The sequence below is a fragment of the Neopsephotus bourkii genome, unplaced genomic scaffold, assembly GCF_033783945.1.
Source record: "Neopsephotus bourkii isolate Nb327-2 ecotype Australia unplaced genomic scaffold, CSIRO-AGI_Nbou_v1 NB_1707, whole genome shotgun sequence".
Taxonomy (NCBI): Eukaryota; Metazoa; Chordata; class Aves; order Psittaciformes; family Psittacidae; genus Neopsephotus; species Neopsephotus bourkii.
This window is the reverse complement of record NW_026902181.1, coordinates 1,565,375-1,579,447: the sequence shown is the minus strand read 5'-3', so window position 1 is coordinate 1,579,447 and position 14,073 is coordinate 1,565,375. Positions and strand designations below refer to the sequence as shown.

Here is a 14,073-nt window from a genome sequence, read left to right as displayed (position 1 = left end):
CAAAAATAACGTAAGAGTGTGTCTAAACATACACAGACAAAGATTTACCTCCCAGTGAAGTGGATCTAATGCTTAGAAAATGGTAAAAATGACAATTCTGGTCACTTTGGCTCTGTTATCCATGGGTTAATATGTACAATAAGCAGAAGTGCAATCAGTAAGACAAGCAGATTCACAGTTTCCAGATATGCAGCTACCCTACTCCCGAAGGCCCATTTCTGGAACTAAAAGAGACAGCAACTTGGAATATAAATATTGATCTATTAACAGTAATGGCCAAGAAATTGCCACCCTGTGGCAATTTAATGCATTGTCTGGGCAGTACTTAAATTAGGCCAGAGTTGAATGACTAAACCAAAGAAAGAGGGGAAGATCTTATTCAACAACGCTGAAAAGCACAAGCTATTTATTTCCTCCCCAGTTTTTGCACAGGAGTCTTAGTAATTGAGTTTTGTTCCATTTAAAAATACAAGCCGAGTTTAAAAATAAGTATACGTACAAACTGAACACTTACCTAAACCCCACGATCCCTGTGTTGGCCATAGCATAGGATAAGCCAAGTATCCCACTTCCTATGATAGCATTCATTAAATTAAATACTGAGAAACCAAAGGAAGAACCACGACTTTGAGAATCCTGTGAAAAGTACAGAACAAAGGACAATTAGTGCATGAGGTGTTTTGGCCTTTTATAGGAGGAATGTAAGGGAGGGGAAAACAGTGAACTTTCCATTCCCTAACCTAAATCGTAGATACCTAAAGTATCTTTTCTCATTTCAAGACCACACAAACCCTGTGCATATGCTGTCCCATAAGGCTCTCAATACGTCTACATGCTGAGGACGGCGACACTAGTGCTCAAGAAGAGAGCAGCGAGGTTTATGCTTAAAATCAGGCTGTCCTTACAGAAGCATGGAGCACAGCAAAAGACAGCCCTCCCAAGCGCTCGGCAGTCAGGGATCAGACGGACCAGAAGCAGACCCAGGCTCCCGGCTTCACGGGCCCGGTGCTGCCCAGCCCTTCCCGCAGGGCTCGCCGGGTATCACCCCCTGGAGCCGGCCCGCACAGCCCCGTCCACCCTACACCGATCCGCCCGACCTTTGAGCCCGCGGAACCCCGCCCGGCCGCGATACCCGATCGTCTCTTTCAAGCCGAGCACGGCCGGGGCAGGCGGCAAGCCGCGGGGACCGGGACCCCGTGGCAGAGTACTCGGGGAAAGCAGAGCCGAGCCGGTACCCGCCGCCCCCCCCGACGGAGTGGGCCCGAGCAGTTCCGCGGCCGCAGGTCCATGAGAGCTCCCCCACCGCAGCGCCAGCCACCCCCTCACATGCACGCTGCCCGGCGGCAGCAGCGGGACGGACTCCCCGTCCTCGTCCGCCTCATCCTCATCCTCATCCTCATCCTCATCCTCATCCTCTGGCTGCTCGCGGGCTGACAGGTACCAGCCCCGCTCGGCCCAGAGCGGACCGGCCCCCCGCTGTGGCAACGCCATAGCACCCCGAACCCCGCCGCCTCGCCTCTGAGGGGAGCGCCCCCGCGGGGCGGGGCGGCAGCGGAGGGGGCGGAGGCGAAGCTCTAGCCCCGCCTTCTCCCTCGGCGCGGCCACGTGGCGTCACGGCGGCGGCGGTGACGTGAAGGCGTGCGCGCGCGGCTGAGCTCGGCATGAGGTGAGGGCAGGGGCGCTGAGGGGCGGTAGCTGTGGCAACGGGGAGGCCTCTAAGCAGGGGGGTCATGGTGCAGGGGGTCCTCTCGGCGGCCCCGGCCTCACAGCTTCCGGACGGGGCTGCGCAGCTCCGCCGGCAGCGGGCGACTCGGACGCTGTGGGCCTGAGGCGGTGGCTGTCAGTGGGGCTCCCCTCAGGGAGGGGCGGTGACCCCGGAGAGGCTCCGCCCCGGCGAGAGTCCCTTCCCCGGGTAGGGCCGCAGCGGCCCGCAGTCTCTGTGTGTGATGATCGGCGTTTTTGGTAGAGGCCGGGGGGAGCGGGTAGCAACCCTTCAGCAGCTCCCTCCTCCCTGATTTACCTCAGGTTACTCTGGGGGCAGAATGGGGCAAACGGGGACCTCGGTTAGGAGGGACAGGTAGGCCTTTCCATAATCAGTCTGGGAAGTCGTCTTCCGAGGGCGTGGGTGCAGTGACACCCAGCCACACTTTTATATTGGGGATTACCTAATACCGAGAAGCCTGTACGAGCAAGGCCAGCAGTTTCCAGCTATGGAGAAGGGGAATGTCTGAGGAAAAAACTGGGATGCTCAGGCCCCGAGATGAAGGATTTCTTCTCTGTAGCAGACATGAAGAATGTAGTGTTTATTTTTTGGCAGCAGAGAGGGAAGATGTGTGTTGCCAAAAACTTGACTTAGGGAAATGAGCTGGGTGATGTAGGAAGTCCCAGCAAGTAGCTGGGATTTGCAGGGGAGGGAGGATGGGAGTAGGGTCAGCTTTGCTAGGGCTGGTGCTCAGCTCCTTTTGAAGAAGAGACCATATGGCTTGTTCTCCTGAAGGAGGGCAGTGCCTTGTACATCAGGGTGTAGATGTCTGAGGCAGGCAAGAGAACCAGTTTCCTTTTGGAGCTAGTTTGCATTTCTCTTTTCAACCACCAGTCCTAGAACGAACTTTCCAAGAAGTGAGGAAAAGTGTCAGCCTCTCACAGCACTTAAATCATCAGTTCCCATCTAGGAGTACTGATGCCGGGTCAGAGAAGTCGGGCCCCTTTGGACCATGTCTAGTGTAGGAGCTATTTAAAAAGAAGCATAAAGCTACATTTCAAGTCCCCATTCTGTTAACTGTAGGGAGGAGTTCAGTTACTTGAACAGACATTGCTAATGCTCCTCTGTACCTTTAGGAGAATTCTGCATTTAATTAATGGTCTTTCTGATGTGCAGTTTGTGGAGCAAAGACACTGTGGAGTGTGTAACCCCTTAACCTGGAAGCAGAAATTGCTGAAGAGTGATTATGACCACTGTTGCTAATAACTGTTTTCTAGCAATCACTGCTTGGTAATAAATCTTACCAGAAACAGAAGGGATCCAACAGTAGGAATAAGACAGTAGAAATTTTTCCATTTGGCTTACTGGGCTTAATATCACATTTATTAGAACAAAGGGAGGTCATTGTTTTTTGGCAGAAGGGGATTATGTCACTGCTTAAAGTTAATGTAGAAGTCTAAAAGTACATTTGCAGGAGGACAGAATTCTGTGGTATATAATTCATAATAAAGAGCTTTACTAAACTATTGTGGATTGTTTGGTACAGATGGAAATTCTAGTATAAGAGAACACCAAATCCATTTGATTTGCAGCCTTTTTAATGGAATGATTACATAATGTCTATAAAATGAATAATTTCTCTTCTAGGACTTTATGGAGATTGGGATACTCTGCCAGACTACTAGAAACTAATAATTTTAGGACAGCTGCAGCAAATACATCATTTCCAGCAGTTTGGACACTGCTGGCTCGATATTCTGGCATAATACCTGGACTCTTCATAGTAGTTAGAAAAAATAGATTTTTTACAATGCCTGACACTGTGGAGGATAAAGCTGACCTCAAACTGTATTCACCGCATCCTGGAGTGCGTGGCATGACACAACTCAACAGAGAAGCTTTTAAAAGGACAATTGTTGTTCCAGTTCTGAAAGTCAAGACAGAAATTGTATATACTTTGTTGAAGTCCCTAAAACACGTGGTACTCCAGCGTCCTGGTCTAAAGCGAGTGGTTGAGGATCCAGGAGATGAGAACAGTAGATTTCTCATTCTGGATCCTCATAAAATACCAGAATTCTCATTGGGAGAATCGGAGCAAGAGGTATTAAACCAGCTTAACGTTCGTCCTGAGGTGTCCAAGTATAACTTGGAGCTGACTTATGAGAATTTCAAGTCAGAGGAGATACTAAGAGCAGTCCTTCCTGAAGGTCAAGAAGTCACCTCTGGGTTTAGCCGTGTTGGTCACATAGCTCATTTGAATCTTAGAGATCATCAGCTTCCATACAGACATTTGATTGGTAGGTAAAAGAACTCTTCTCAAAAAAGTAATTCATATATTTAACATATTGTTAAAAAGATACTTAACAATTATTCTACTGATAAGTTATTTACCTGTACAAATGATATTTTTGAGGGCTTTTCATTGCATTGTATTTTGACTTTAAATAGCCTTTGCCAATGCTGTAGCTGTGCACAGAAGGTGTAGTCTCTTCTCTTACAGTAACTGTAGTCTCACTTCACTGAGACTACAGGGAGTAGTGGATCAGGGTAAAGTACATGCCTTAGAAAGGTTTCGCATCTGCAACCCTGAATCATCAGAGGAAGGTTGTTCTAATACTTTAATTAATTTAACTGTAAACAGCAGTGTTTGTATTTCTTGTAGAGCATTAAAAGATTTTGGTCCCTTAACCAGAATATCTTTTGCCCTCTCTCAGGCCAAGTTATAATTGACAAGAACCCAGGCATCACCTGTGTAGTAAATAAAACCAGTATTATTGACAGCACATACAGAAATTTTCAAATGGAAGTGCTTGCTGGAGAGAGCAACCTGGTAACCAAGGTACAGTTGATTTTCTCCTCTTATTTTATATTTAATGTGCTAAAACCCAAAGACATCTACTGGACAGATGTGCTGAAGAGATGCTGTTAAAATGGATCCTTTACATGGTGCCCTTCCTGTCACCTGTTTTAGAGTGTAAGAGTTGGCAGTTACTTCTGTATTCATTTGTCCTGGTCTGCCAAGGGTAAACTCACAACCGTAAAGATCACGAAGATACGTATTTTTTGAAGTTCACAGCCTAGGTTTTAATGATCTAGAACAGCATGTCATGATATTTTACTGATACGTGGCAGTAGCAGGTTTCTTGCAGACATACTAATTACAAACTTTGTAGTAGGGGGTGTTGCTCACTCTAAAGCCAGCAAGTTTTGTGGATTTGATCTAAGAAATTGCTGTTTCTTCATTTCACCAAGCCTTGTGCAGCAGCTGGTATGGAATGTAAGAATGTGTTTCTAAATCTCAGTGGCTTTCTAACATAGGCAAGATTTTGCCTGTGCCTTTTCCCTTTCCAGTCAGCAGCAAGACAAACCTCGTTTCTCCTGTGTTTTGACATTTTTTCAGGTATAAAGAACTATGTAACTGCCATGCAGGGTTTCTTGGCTTTAGCTGTAAACTTGGCCACTGGTTTGACCAAAAAATGTTTTTCCTAACTGTTAGCAGTTCTGTGCTTTTAGAAGAGAAAATATTAGATTACTAAATGAAAAAGCTGAATAGCTTGGTAGAACATCCTGTACATGCACAGAGAAGGCATTTGAATTGTCAGGGCAGAAGTGACAGTCAAACACTATGCAGAGGGTAGTAGCTCATTGAGCACACATCTAGCACACCACTGAGCTGCACACTGAGCAGTGCAGATGTTTCAGTATGTTTCTTGCTGGCAAAGCAAAAGAAGCAGTGATTTGGATACAAAGGTACTTCAATTCACAGTCACACTATTCAAGTGTGGTGGTGCAAAGTATTATCTTGCATCCCATTCTCATCTGAGTATGTTTTCTTTTTAGGTCTGTTCTTAAGTTAGTGCTCATCCCAAGGGTCTGGGTTTATATCAGTTTCTAGACACTGTCACCTTGAGAGATAAAATATGGCATTTTTTCAAACTGCAGGGTGTCTCCCAGGGACTTTGAATTTGGGTGACTGTTGCCATTTGTGTGCTGCATCATTCTCAGACGCTTATTTACTATGTGGACTCCACTGAGGAGAGTTCAAGGCATATTCCCAGGGTCTGCTTTCAATAAAGGAGCTGTCAGCCAGCCACAAAAAAAGCCTCAGATTATTATCTTTTTAAATGGTAAATTTAAGTTGCTGGTTTATTTCCACCTGGTGATTGAGACATCCATAAGCCAGCCATCTGGATTGCCAGTTGGAACATTCCTTATGGCTATTTCTGTTGAGTAGATCTGTTTATACAAGACTCATGTTTACTATTAGTGGGACAAATGTCAATTACATTTTGATAAAGCACCTTAATTTTTAGCTGTCCTAACTACTGATAGTACTTAAATATGCCTGCGATTTGAACACAGAGATTTAAGCAAATGTTTTGGACTTTCAGGTCAAAGAAAATAATATTGCATATGAATTGGACTTCTCTAAAGTCTACTGGAACCCACGTCTCTCCACCGAACACAGCCGTATTGTTGAGCTTTTGAAGCCCGGTGATGTCCTTTTCGATGTCTTTGCTGGGATTGGACCTTTTGCTATTCCAGCAGCAAAGAAAAAGTGCCACGTATTTGCAAATGATCTCAATCCTGAATCCTACAACTGGCTCCTGCACAACTGCAAACTGAACAAAGTAGATGACAAAATTAAAGCATTCAATATGGATGGCCGGGACTTTCTGCTGGGGCCAGTAAGAGAAGAACTAAGTAAAGAGCTCCCACTTCAGAAAGAACAAAAAATCTCTTTTCACATAGTTATGAATTTGCCAGCTTTGGCTATTGAATTTCTGGATGCTTTCCGGCATCTCTTGGTCAGGGAACCATGTGGCACTGCTGGTCTTCCCACAGTGCACTGCTATGGTTTCTCCAAACACGAGAATCCAGCCAAAGACATCCAACAGAGAGCTGAAGCTTCTCTAGGAACCTCCTTGGATGGGCGCTGTTCAACTTACCTGGTTAGAAATGTTGCACCCAACAAGGAGATGCTGTGCATTAGCTTCCAGATCCCAGCGGACGTGCTGTGCAAGAGGCCCTGTCCTGACGAAGGTAAGGAACAAACCTTCTATGTGGCACATGGATTTCAGGCTACACCTTGTGCTGTCTCAGGCTGGTCCCGCTTTGTCAGCTCTGTAGACTGCTCCAGCCATATGGCGAGGATTCTGTATTTGGTTGTAGAGTGTGGAGGCTGCCGGCTGGAGCCTGCACATGTGCAGCAGCTGCAGGGCTTCACATGCGCTCGGTGACAGCGATCCACTCCTCTGATCCCAGCATGAGCCTCCACAGAAAAAATGGTGGACTGGATAGGATCATCACGCAGGCCATAAACCGGAGCTTTGTGCCTTAGATCGCATTCTAGGGGAGGATAGGGTGTCTAATGCCAAGCACACATTTCTGTGAGCTGAATACTTCAGAACTGGAGCTTCATTTTCACCCAGGGTGGAATGGCGTGCTTTCAAGAGATGGGTCTCAGTCCTGACCTTCTCCCTTATGCTTGTGCTGACTCAGTTTAGGTCTGGAGTCACTGCATCAGCAGAATCAGCTTCTGTACAATTTAACTGAGAAACAGGTATCTTTAATTGAGAAACTAGACATCTTTAATGGTGTATATGTGTTTTATTTTTTCATATAATCAGTCATTTGTTTCTTGAAGCACTGGCAGAAGCTCATTGGTTTCAATGATCTTGGGCTTTTCACTAGGTGAGGAGGAGGGAAAGGAGAGACTTTCAGCCTGCAGTTACGTGAACTGGAGGAAAGAAGGTTTTGATGAAACTTTGATGCCATGAAACTTACTTTTACACTGGTGTTGGGTAGCACTGAGATATAGGTCAAAATGTACCTCAATACAGGTTTTTTGGAAGTATTTAGTAAAAATCCCCATTACTGCTGTAACAGTTTTTGTTCATGACTAACAGTTAATCCCAGTTTTAATTCTCATCTCTTCCTCTTAAATCCCTGAAGTGTTACATGGTTTGTGGTTTAGTTCAGTCTGTTTAGTGTACATTAAATAATTGACTTCTTTTAATGTTCTTCCAGCAAAACAAGCCTCCAAACGTCTGTGTACCAGCAATGAGTTTTCTGAAGAGAAATTTCTGAGCTGAAGACTAGAATTACGGTAACTACCTCAGTAGTTTAAGAGGTACACTGAGATTACCTCTGTTTTACTCCTTGAGTTATTTGAAGCATACTGCCTGCATTGCCCATCTCTGGTGCCAAGGTGCAGAATGCATGTTGCAACTTTCCTGTGTCAGGCTCCCTTCCTGCAGTTACCTTTTCTTGGTTTTCACTGTGGGATCGGTGAGCAGATTGAAACTGTTGTTACTACAAAAAACTAAAACTTTGCTTTTATGTAATAAATGTATTTTGGTATTTTTCTGCTCTCTGTTGTTTCACGCCCCATGGTAGATCAGTGGCACAGGCCAGGAAAGTTTTCTGCTGTGTCACTTTGATAATCTGGGGCTTGTGGTGAAAACAGATTTTTGTATTTTGCTGGGACTTGTATAACCCTTGGTTGGATTATCTCTGACAAACGGGTCTTGTGTCTAAGAATATGGGATTACTGCTTGCAGATGCACTAACAGCTCCTGTGTAAGGGACATCACCTTTCAAAAACCTGACCCAAGATGCAAGAAGGCCCACATGGCCACAGGTACTTGTTCTTAGGCTTTTGAGTAAGAAATGCTTTTTAACACTGAGATGTACTTAGGGATTGGAAGTAGTCAATTGGCTCTTAACTTAGCATTTGCCTACCATTAAAGCAGGAAAGACTATAACACTGTTGGCACATTCGCAGGTGTTGAAGTGCAAGACCCAGTACCTGGTTCAGTGGTCTCTTGCCTTGAACCACATCCTCCTGTGGCTTCCTGCCCCTGCTGCCTCCCAGCCTTCCCCTGCCTCCAGCTGCTCCTCTGCTGCAGTCCCTGGGTGATCTTGCTGACTGGCTGCTTGTATTCTGCAGGGATTTGGAAAGCCTCTGCCTTTGATGGCCTTCACTTACACATCCAGACTATTGTTGGGCAACGTCAACCACAAACAGTTTATTTAGACAGAGGCCTCGGTTCAGCCTCTCAGTTTCAGACATTTTCCTTCAGTCCCAACTCATGCATAGCAACTCAGCGAGCAAATGTCCATCACGTTGGTCCTGCTGTTATGGCTCCATCACTGGAGCCTGCAGCCTGGTATCCTGTTCTCACTCAAACAACTGGTGAGGCCCAAGAGTTTTGCATTACTGCCTTTCCCTTGGCTCTGCAGCCAGGGCTTCTGAGCAGGCCTTTGGAGGTCTGTTGTCCCTGGACTGCATTTATCAAACCAGGGGTCAAAAATCATCATGACTCACTCCTACTACCTTGAAAGCTGCTGTATAGGTCCCTTCCCTGGCCTCCTGCTCCGGCTCCAGCATTCCTCTGCTGCCCTTCAAAATAGTATCTCAACAGCTTCAATCTGTTTGTCATCCAGTTGTCAGTGACAGGCACCTTGTACCCTCTCTCCACCAGCCACTGCTCCTTGAAAAGCAATGTGTACTGTGGTTGCTGTCTGCTACATTTTCTGACACTGCTGTGTGATTTCCTACCCCTGCCCTGCAGGTTTCTCCTAAAGGTTCAAAAGCTGCTCTTGTTCAGCGCCCTCCATGAACCCTGCTGTAGCAACAAGGCCCTCACCACCCTGGAACAATGTAGCCACCCTGTGATCCACACTAAGGGGACTGTCCCTACTGCTGGAAACTGCAGGTCCCTTTTCGCGCACTGCTTCACAGTCCAAATTTAGGACTTCCTGGCACTCCTGCGCTAACAGAAATGTGGCTTTAATCAACAAAATGGGTTAGTAAATCTTAAACTCCTAAGAAATCTGTGGGGGGTGGAAAAAGGGACAAGCCAAGTGAGCCTAGAAACATTGTCAGGGTATGCAGGGATGCAACAAGGAAGTCCAAGGCCCATTATGAATTGAATCTAGCAGAGAACATTAAGGACAACAAGAAGGGCTTCTCAAAGTCATCACCAAGCATGTAGAAGAAATCAAGTCCGCTGATGACATGAAGCTAGGTGACTGGCTGATAGGCACCTGAGGATTGTGCAGCCATTCCGCAGGACCTTGACAGGCTGGAGAACTGGGTGGAGAGAAACCTAATGAGGTTCAGCAGGAGCAAGTGCAGGGTACTTGGAGGAAGAACCCGAAGTACCAGTACAGGCAGGGGCTCACCTATGAGAAAGCAGTTCAGCTGAGGGCCTGGGAGTGTTGGTAGGTAAGTTGACCATGAGCCAGCAGTGTGCCCTTGCAGCCAGGAGGGACAATAGTACCCTGGGGAGCATGGGGAGGAATGTGGCCAGAAGGTCAAGGGAGGTGATCCTCCCCCTCTACCTGACCCTGGTGAAGCCACATCTGGAGTATCATGTCCAGTTCTGGGCTCCTCGGTACAAGACAGACAAGGAGCTACTAAAGAGGGTCCAGTGAAGGGCCACAAGGATGGTCACGGATCTGGAGCATCTCTCTTATGAGGAGAGACTGCAGGAGCTGGGCGTGGTTAGTCTAGAGGAGACTTAGAGGGGATTTCATTAATGCATATAAGTATCTTAAAGAGAGGTGCCAGGAGGATGGTGCCAGGCTCTTGAGTGGTGCCCAGTGACAGGACAAGGAGCACTGGCCATAAACTAAAGCACAGGAAGTTTCACTTCAGCAGGAGGAAGAACTTCTTTAAGTTGAGGGTGGCAGAGCAGAACAGGCTGCCCAGGGATGTTGCAGATGTTGTGGAGTCTCCCTCTCGAAACATTCAGAACCCACCTGGACATGTTCCTGTGTAACCTGCTTTAGGTGGCTCTGCCTTGGCATGGGGTTTGGACTAGATGATCTCCAGAGGTCCAGTCCAACCTCAATGATTCTGTGCTTCTGTAAAATTTTGGGGCCTTCTTCCACCTCCCTTAGCAAAGAAAGCACTGAGTCTGGAATAGAGCTTATTCTTCTCTTTATTACAACACAGAAAAAATCCATTTGTTCAATGCACTCCTCAGAGCAGCATTCAACAGTTATTAACAGATGACCCATAAAACGTGGGCCAGGCTTTACTCTGGAGACACACGCTATCCTGAGCGGTTTCCAGTCTCCTGCAGTTTATACACACATCCATGGCAAAGACTAGTCCTGCCACAGGAAGACCATCTCTGCTGCAATTAGTCTACATTCTGCTATAAGGAGAGGGGAAGGAACATGTAAAAACAGCAGATCGAGTGACAAGGGTCATCCCAAAAGCCAGACAACAAAGGGAGGTTCCTGCTCAAAGAACCTCTGAACACAACAGAGTCAAATGGAGCTTATCAGGGAAAAAAAAACAACCCCAATTTTGACAACACTAATGACTTAGCCTTGTATCAAGGCTTCTTAGATCTCTTCTAGAGAAACTCACTTGAAGGACTTCCAGATAAAGATCTGTTTTCCAGATAAACCTAAGAACCAAGGGACATTGGTAAGGATCCTGCACAAGAGTTGTGTCAGCACAGTTCCAAGGTTTCTCATCCAGCTGGCAGGAGGAAAAACCCACTTGTCTAAACTGGAGAAACTGGTTTTATGGGAAGAAAATGTAGGCTTGAATACTGACACTAAATGTTATAATCAAAATGGCATTTAAATGCCTGTGCAGATAAAACCCTGCAATAAGAGTAAAACCCCAAACTTTTTTATTGAAGTCTGGCTTTAAAAAAAAATACAAGTGTATTTCTTTAAACCTCAAGCATACACAGCTGAGTTATTCATATCTTCCATTAGACATGGCTTAATGCTTCAGCCTCCATCAGCTCCATGACTGCATGTGCTACATGACTAACGAGTTTCCCTCTATACAAAAATGCATTGACATTTTACAAAGGCTTTTATTTTCTCTAACACTTACACACAGCTGTTTTTACACAGAATAGGGACTGCAGTGTAGCCATTGTGCACATGGCAGCAATTTTACTCCTTGCTCCATTTGGTGTCCCTTGATCAGAGGCTGATGCACGCCGGCTAACTGGGGTGCCAGAAAAGACCACTGAAGGCATCCTGTAAGGCTCGGCTGCAAGCAAGAGAGGAAGTGTAGCCCCCAGCAACATCCTGGGGAGAGGCAGCTCGCACGTGGGTGAGATACCTGAAAGAAAGAGAAGCAGCATTTCAGAGCAGAAATAAACACATCAGACACCTGTGTGGTTCTCAGCACAGTCAGGTCAAAGATGCTTTTTGGGAGAAAGCAAGGAGATGGAGCTGCCCACTGCTAGCCACCTACAAAGGGATCAGTATACAGCTTTACTAGTTGAAATGATGGCAATGCTGATGGACCTTCATACAAGCTGCCCAGCAAACACACTGAAAAAACCTGCCTCTGGCAACAGGCTGCACAGGGTTAAGAACAGTCACTGGGCTGCATTTTGGTACTTGCTCTGGGGGCAGGACTGTATTTCTTTCTTACAAGATGATGATGACACAAGCTTTCCTACACTCCCACAGGAGTCAGAGTTTCAGCTCTGTCCAGTTAGCACTATGTCCTTCCAAGAGCCAACCATGATGGTTGCTGTGATAATGACAGGGCTAAACTTTCTGCTCTCAGGCCTATCTGTATCTGCAGTAAGTCCACTGACACCAGGGAATTATGTCTGTGGAAGGCTGACATTTTGGCTAAAGCAGCTGCTGAACTGCACCATGATTTCACCATCATCATCTAAGGGGCATGTAGCAGCAGGGCGAGGGGAAAGGGTTTTAAACAGAAAGAGGGGAGATTTAGATTAGACATTAGGAAGATATTCTTCCCTGTGAGGCTGGTGAGGCACTGGCACAGGTTGCCCAGAAGAGCTGTGGATGTTCCATCCTTGGCAGTGTTCAAGGCCGGGTTGAATGGGGTTTTGAGCAACCAGGTCTAGTGGAAGGTGTCCCTGCCCATGGCAGGGGGGTTGGAACTGGATGATCTTAAGGTCCTTTCCAACCCAAACCAGTCTGATTCTATCATCTTTGCCACCAAATTTTACACCAAACCAGCTAGGCTGATTCTGAACCATGCTGCCTGTGCTAGCCCTGCTGCAAGCTCTTGGCTCCCCTCAGCCCCTTCTGAGGGCTCATACCCAAGAGCTCCCACTAAAGGTGTCTGTTCAGGGGTATGTGGATGGTTTCATTTAGTGCTTTAACCACAGAAGTCCTTGCATCCCATGTAAGACAGATACAAGACCAGGTTCTTGGCTAGTTTTGCACCAAAACCATTTCAAATACAAAGACAGCCACAGGCCCAGCACTATCAGCACAATGATCACCCCAAATTCCAAACGCCAGATAAAATACCATAAATGAGAACTGCTTTTCAGAGTGGCCATGTGAGCCTCTGAGCTTCAGCTAGCTGTTTTGATTCATTGCTTAGTACATGTTGCTCCTGGGAAGGTTGAGTCACTCCACCTCTGGCTTGGCAATTCAAGCATAAACTTGCAAAATGCATACAGCCTTTTATAATGTTATCCTGAGAAACCTAAACCAGCTGCACTTCTGGCAGGAAAATACAGGACCACCAGTAAAATATCCAAACCAGTTGCATCTTTTAATTTATTACTGTACACTGTTTCCATAAAGAGTATATAAAACAGGTCAGATTTTATAGGTAAGACATAATAAACAGTCATACCCATTGAAGCCATAAATGTGTACAAAAAGAGGTTACTTAGAAATGATTAATTACAGTTTTAAAACTGTATTTCTTGCACCTAATAACCACACTGCACAGACATGAGCAACATTTCTGAGTGATTGCTGGTGATACTGAAGCTGAGAGACTGAATTTGCCTCCTGTGGCTGGGCTGAGGTGAGTTCTGCTACTTGGTACCAAAGTGGGACAGAGCCCTATCCTCACTGTTGGACATGGGTTCCCATCAGCACAGCAGAGACCCTGGGGTACAAACCCACTTCACAGTGTTTAGTCCAAAGGGAACTAACAAACACAGCAGCAAAGCCGGTCCTTTCTCTTCATCTGCAGGGGAAGCTGGTCTGCAGAGAGCTCTGGTCTAGGGGGAGAATGCACTTAACAGATTTTAACTTCTTTTTTTAACATTCTTATTACTTGTCCCTTAATATTTTAGGAGGAAAATCTCATCCTTCCCGAAGGCCTTTTACAACTGCTGTATGAAACAAGAGCTCCTTCCCCCAGCCAGTAATGATGAAGGAATACTGACAACAAGAAGTAATTTCCTTTGAAACGCTGGTGTGAAACTATCTCCACCCTCCAAGCCAGAGAGTCTTATAAAAATCAATTCCCTCTCAGATTTCACGTCTGTCATGTTTTTTTTCATTGCAGAAACTTCAATTTTCCACTCCTACATGGAGCAGTCCAGAGAAAACAGGGGATTACTTTATGTTTTTGCATTAACAAAGGTCGGTTGTGT

General features: G+C 46.0%; 3 protein-coding genes across 9 annotated transcripts in view; 1 reads left to right on the top strand and 2 right to left on the bottom strand.

Annotated features, from left to right (window-relative positions):
- The window catches only part of SLC38A6 (solute carrier family 38 member 6), a 39,515-nt gene extending 37,981 nt beyond the window's left edge, over window positions 1-1,534 (bottom strand). Inside the window, exons 1-2 of one of the 3 annotated variants that reach the window (XM_061376186.1) lie at window positions 1,327-1,534; window positions 515-636 (exon numbers count right to left, since the gene is read on the bottom strand). In XM_061376186.1, coding sequence (XP_061232170.1) covers window positions 515-636; window positions 1,327-1,491 — 287 coding nt within the window. In that variant the 5' untranslated portion in view covers window positions 1,492-1,534. Of the gene's footprint in view, window positions 1-514; window positions 789-1,326 lie in introns of those variants that run through there. The other 2 variants (XM_061376187.1, XM_061376188.1) reach the window with 2 other exon arrangements.
- Window positions 1,535-1,545: 11 nt separating this feature from the next.
- On the top strand, window positions 1,546-13,913 carry TRMT5 (tRNA methyltransferase 5). 5 transcript variants are annotated; one of them, XM_061376181.1, is made up of 6 exons: window positions 1,928-2,077; window positions 3,350-3,999; window positions 4,417-4,541; window positions 6,094-6,745; window positions 7,733-7,835; window positions 13,771-13,907. In XM_061376181.1, exons 1-5 carry the CDS (start codon window positions 2,043-2,045, stop codon window positions 7,795-7,797), a joined length of 1,527 nt encoding a protein of 508 aa, XP_061232165.1. In that variant the 5' UTR covers window positions 1,928-2,042; the 3' UTR covers window positions 7,798-7,835; window positions 13,771-13,907. The 5 variants fall into 5 exon arrangements, with proteins under 5 accessions (XP_061232169.1, XP_061232165.1, XP_061232166.1 ...); XM_061376182.1 differs by having other exon boundaries at window positions 7,733-7,811; window positions 13,771-13,901; XM_061376185.1 differs by lacking the exons at window positions 1,928-2,077; window positions 13,771-13,907 and adding an exon at window positions 1,546-1,666 and having other exon boundaries at window positions 7,733-8,069.
- Window positions 10,636-14,073, bottom strand: part of MNAT1 (MNAT1 component of CDK activating kinase) — a 126,333-nt gene continuing 122,895 nt past the window's right edge. The window contains exon 8 of the mRNA XM_061376196.1: window positions 10,636-11,807. Coding sequence (XP_061232180.1) covers window positions 11,687-11,807 — 121 coding nt within the window. The 3' untranslated portion in view covers window positions 10,636-11,686. The remainder of the gene's footprint in view (window positions 11,808-14,073) is intronic.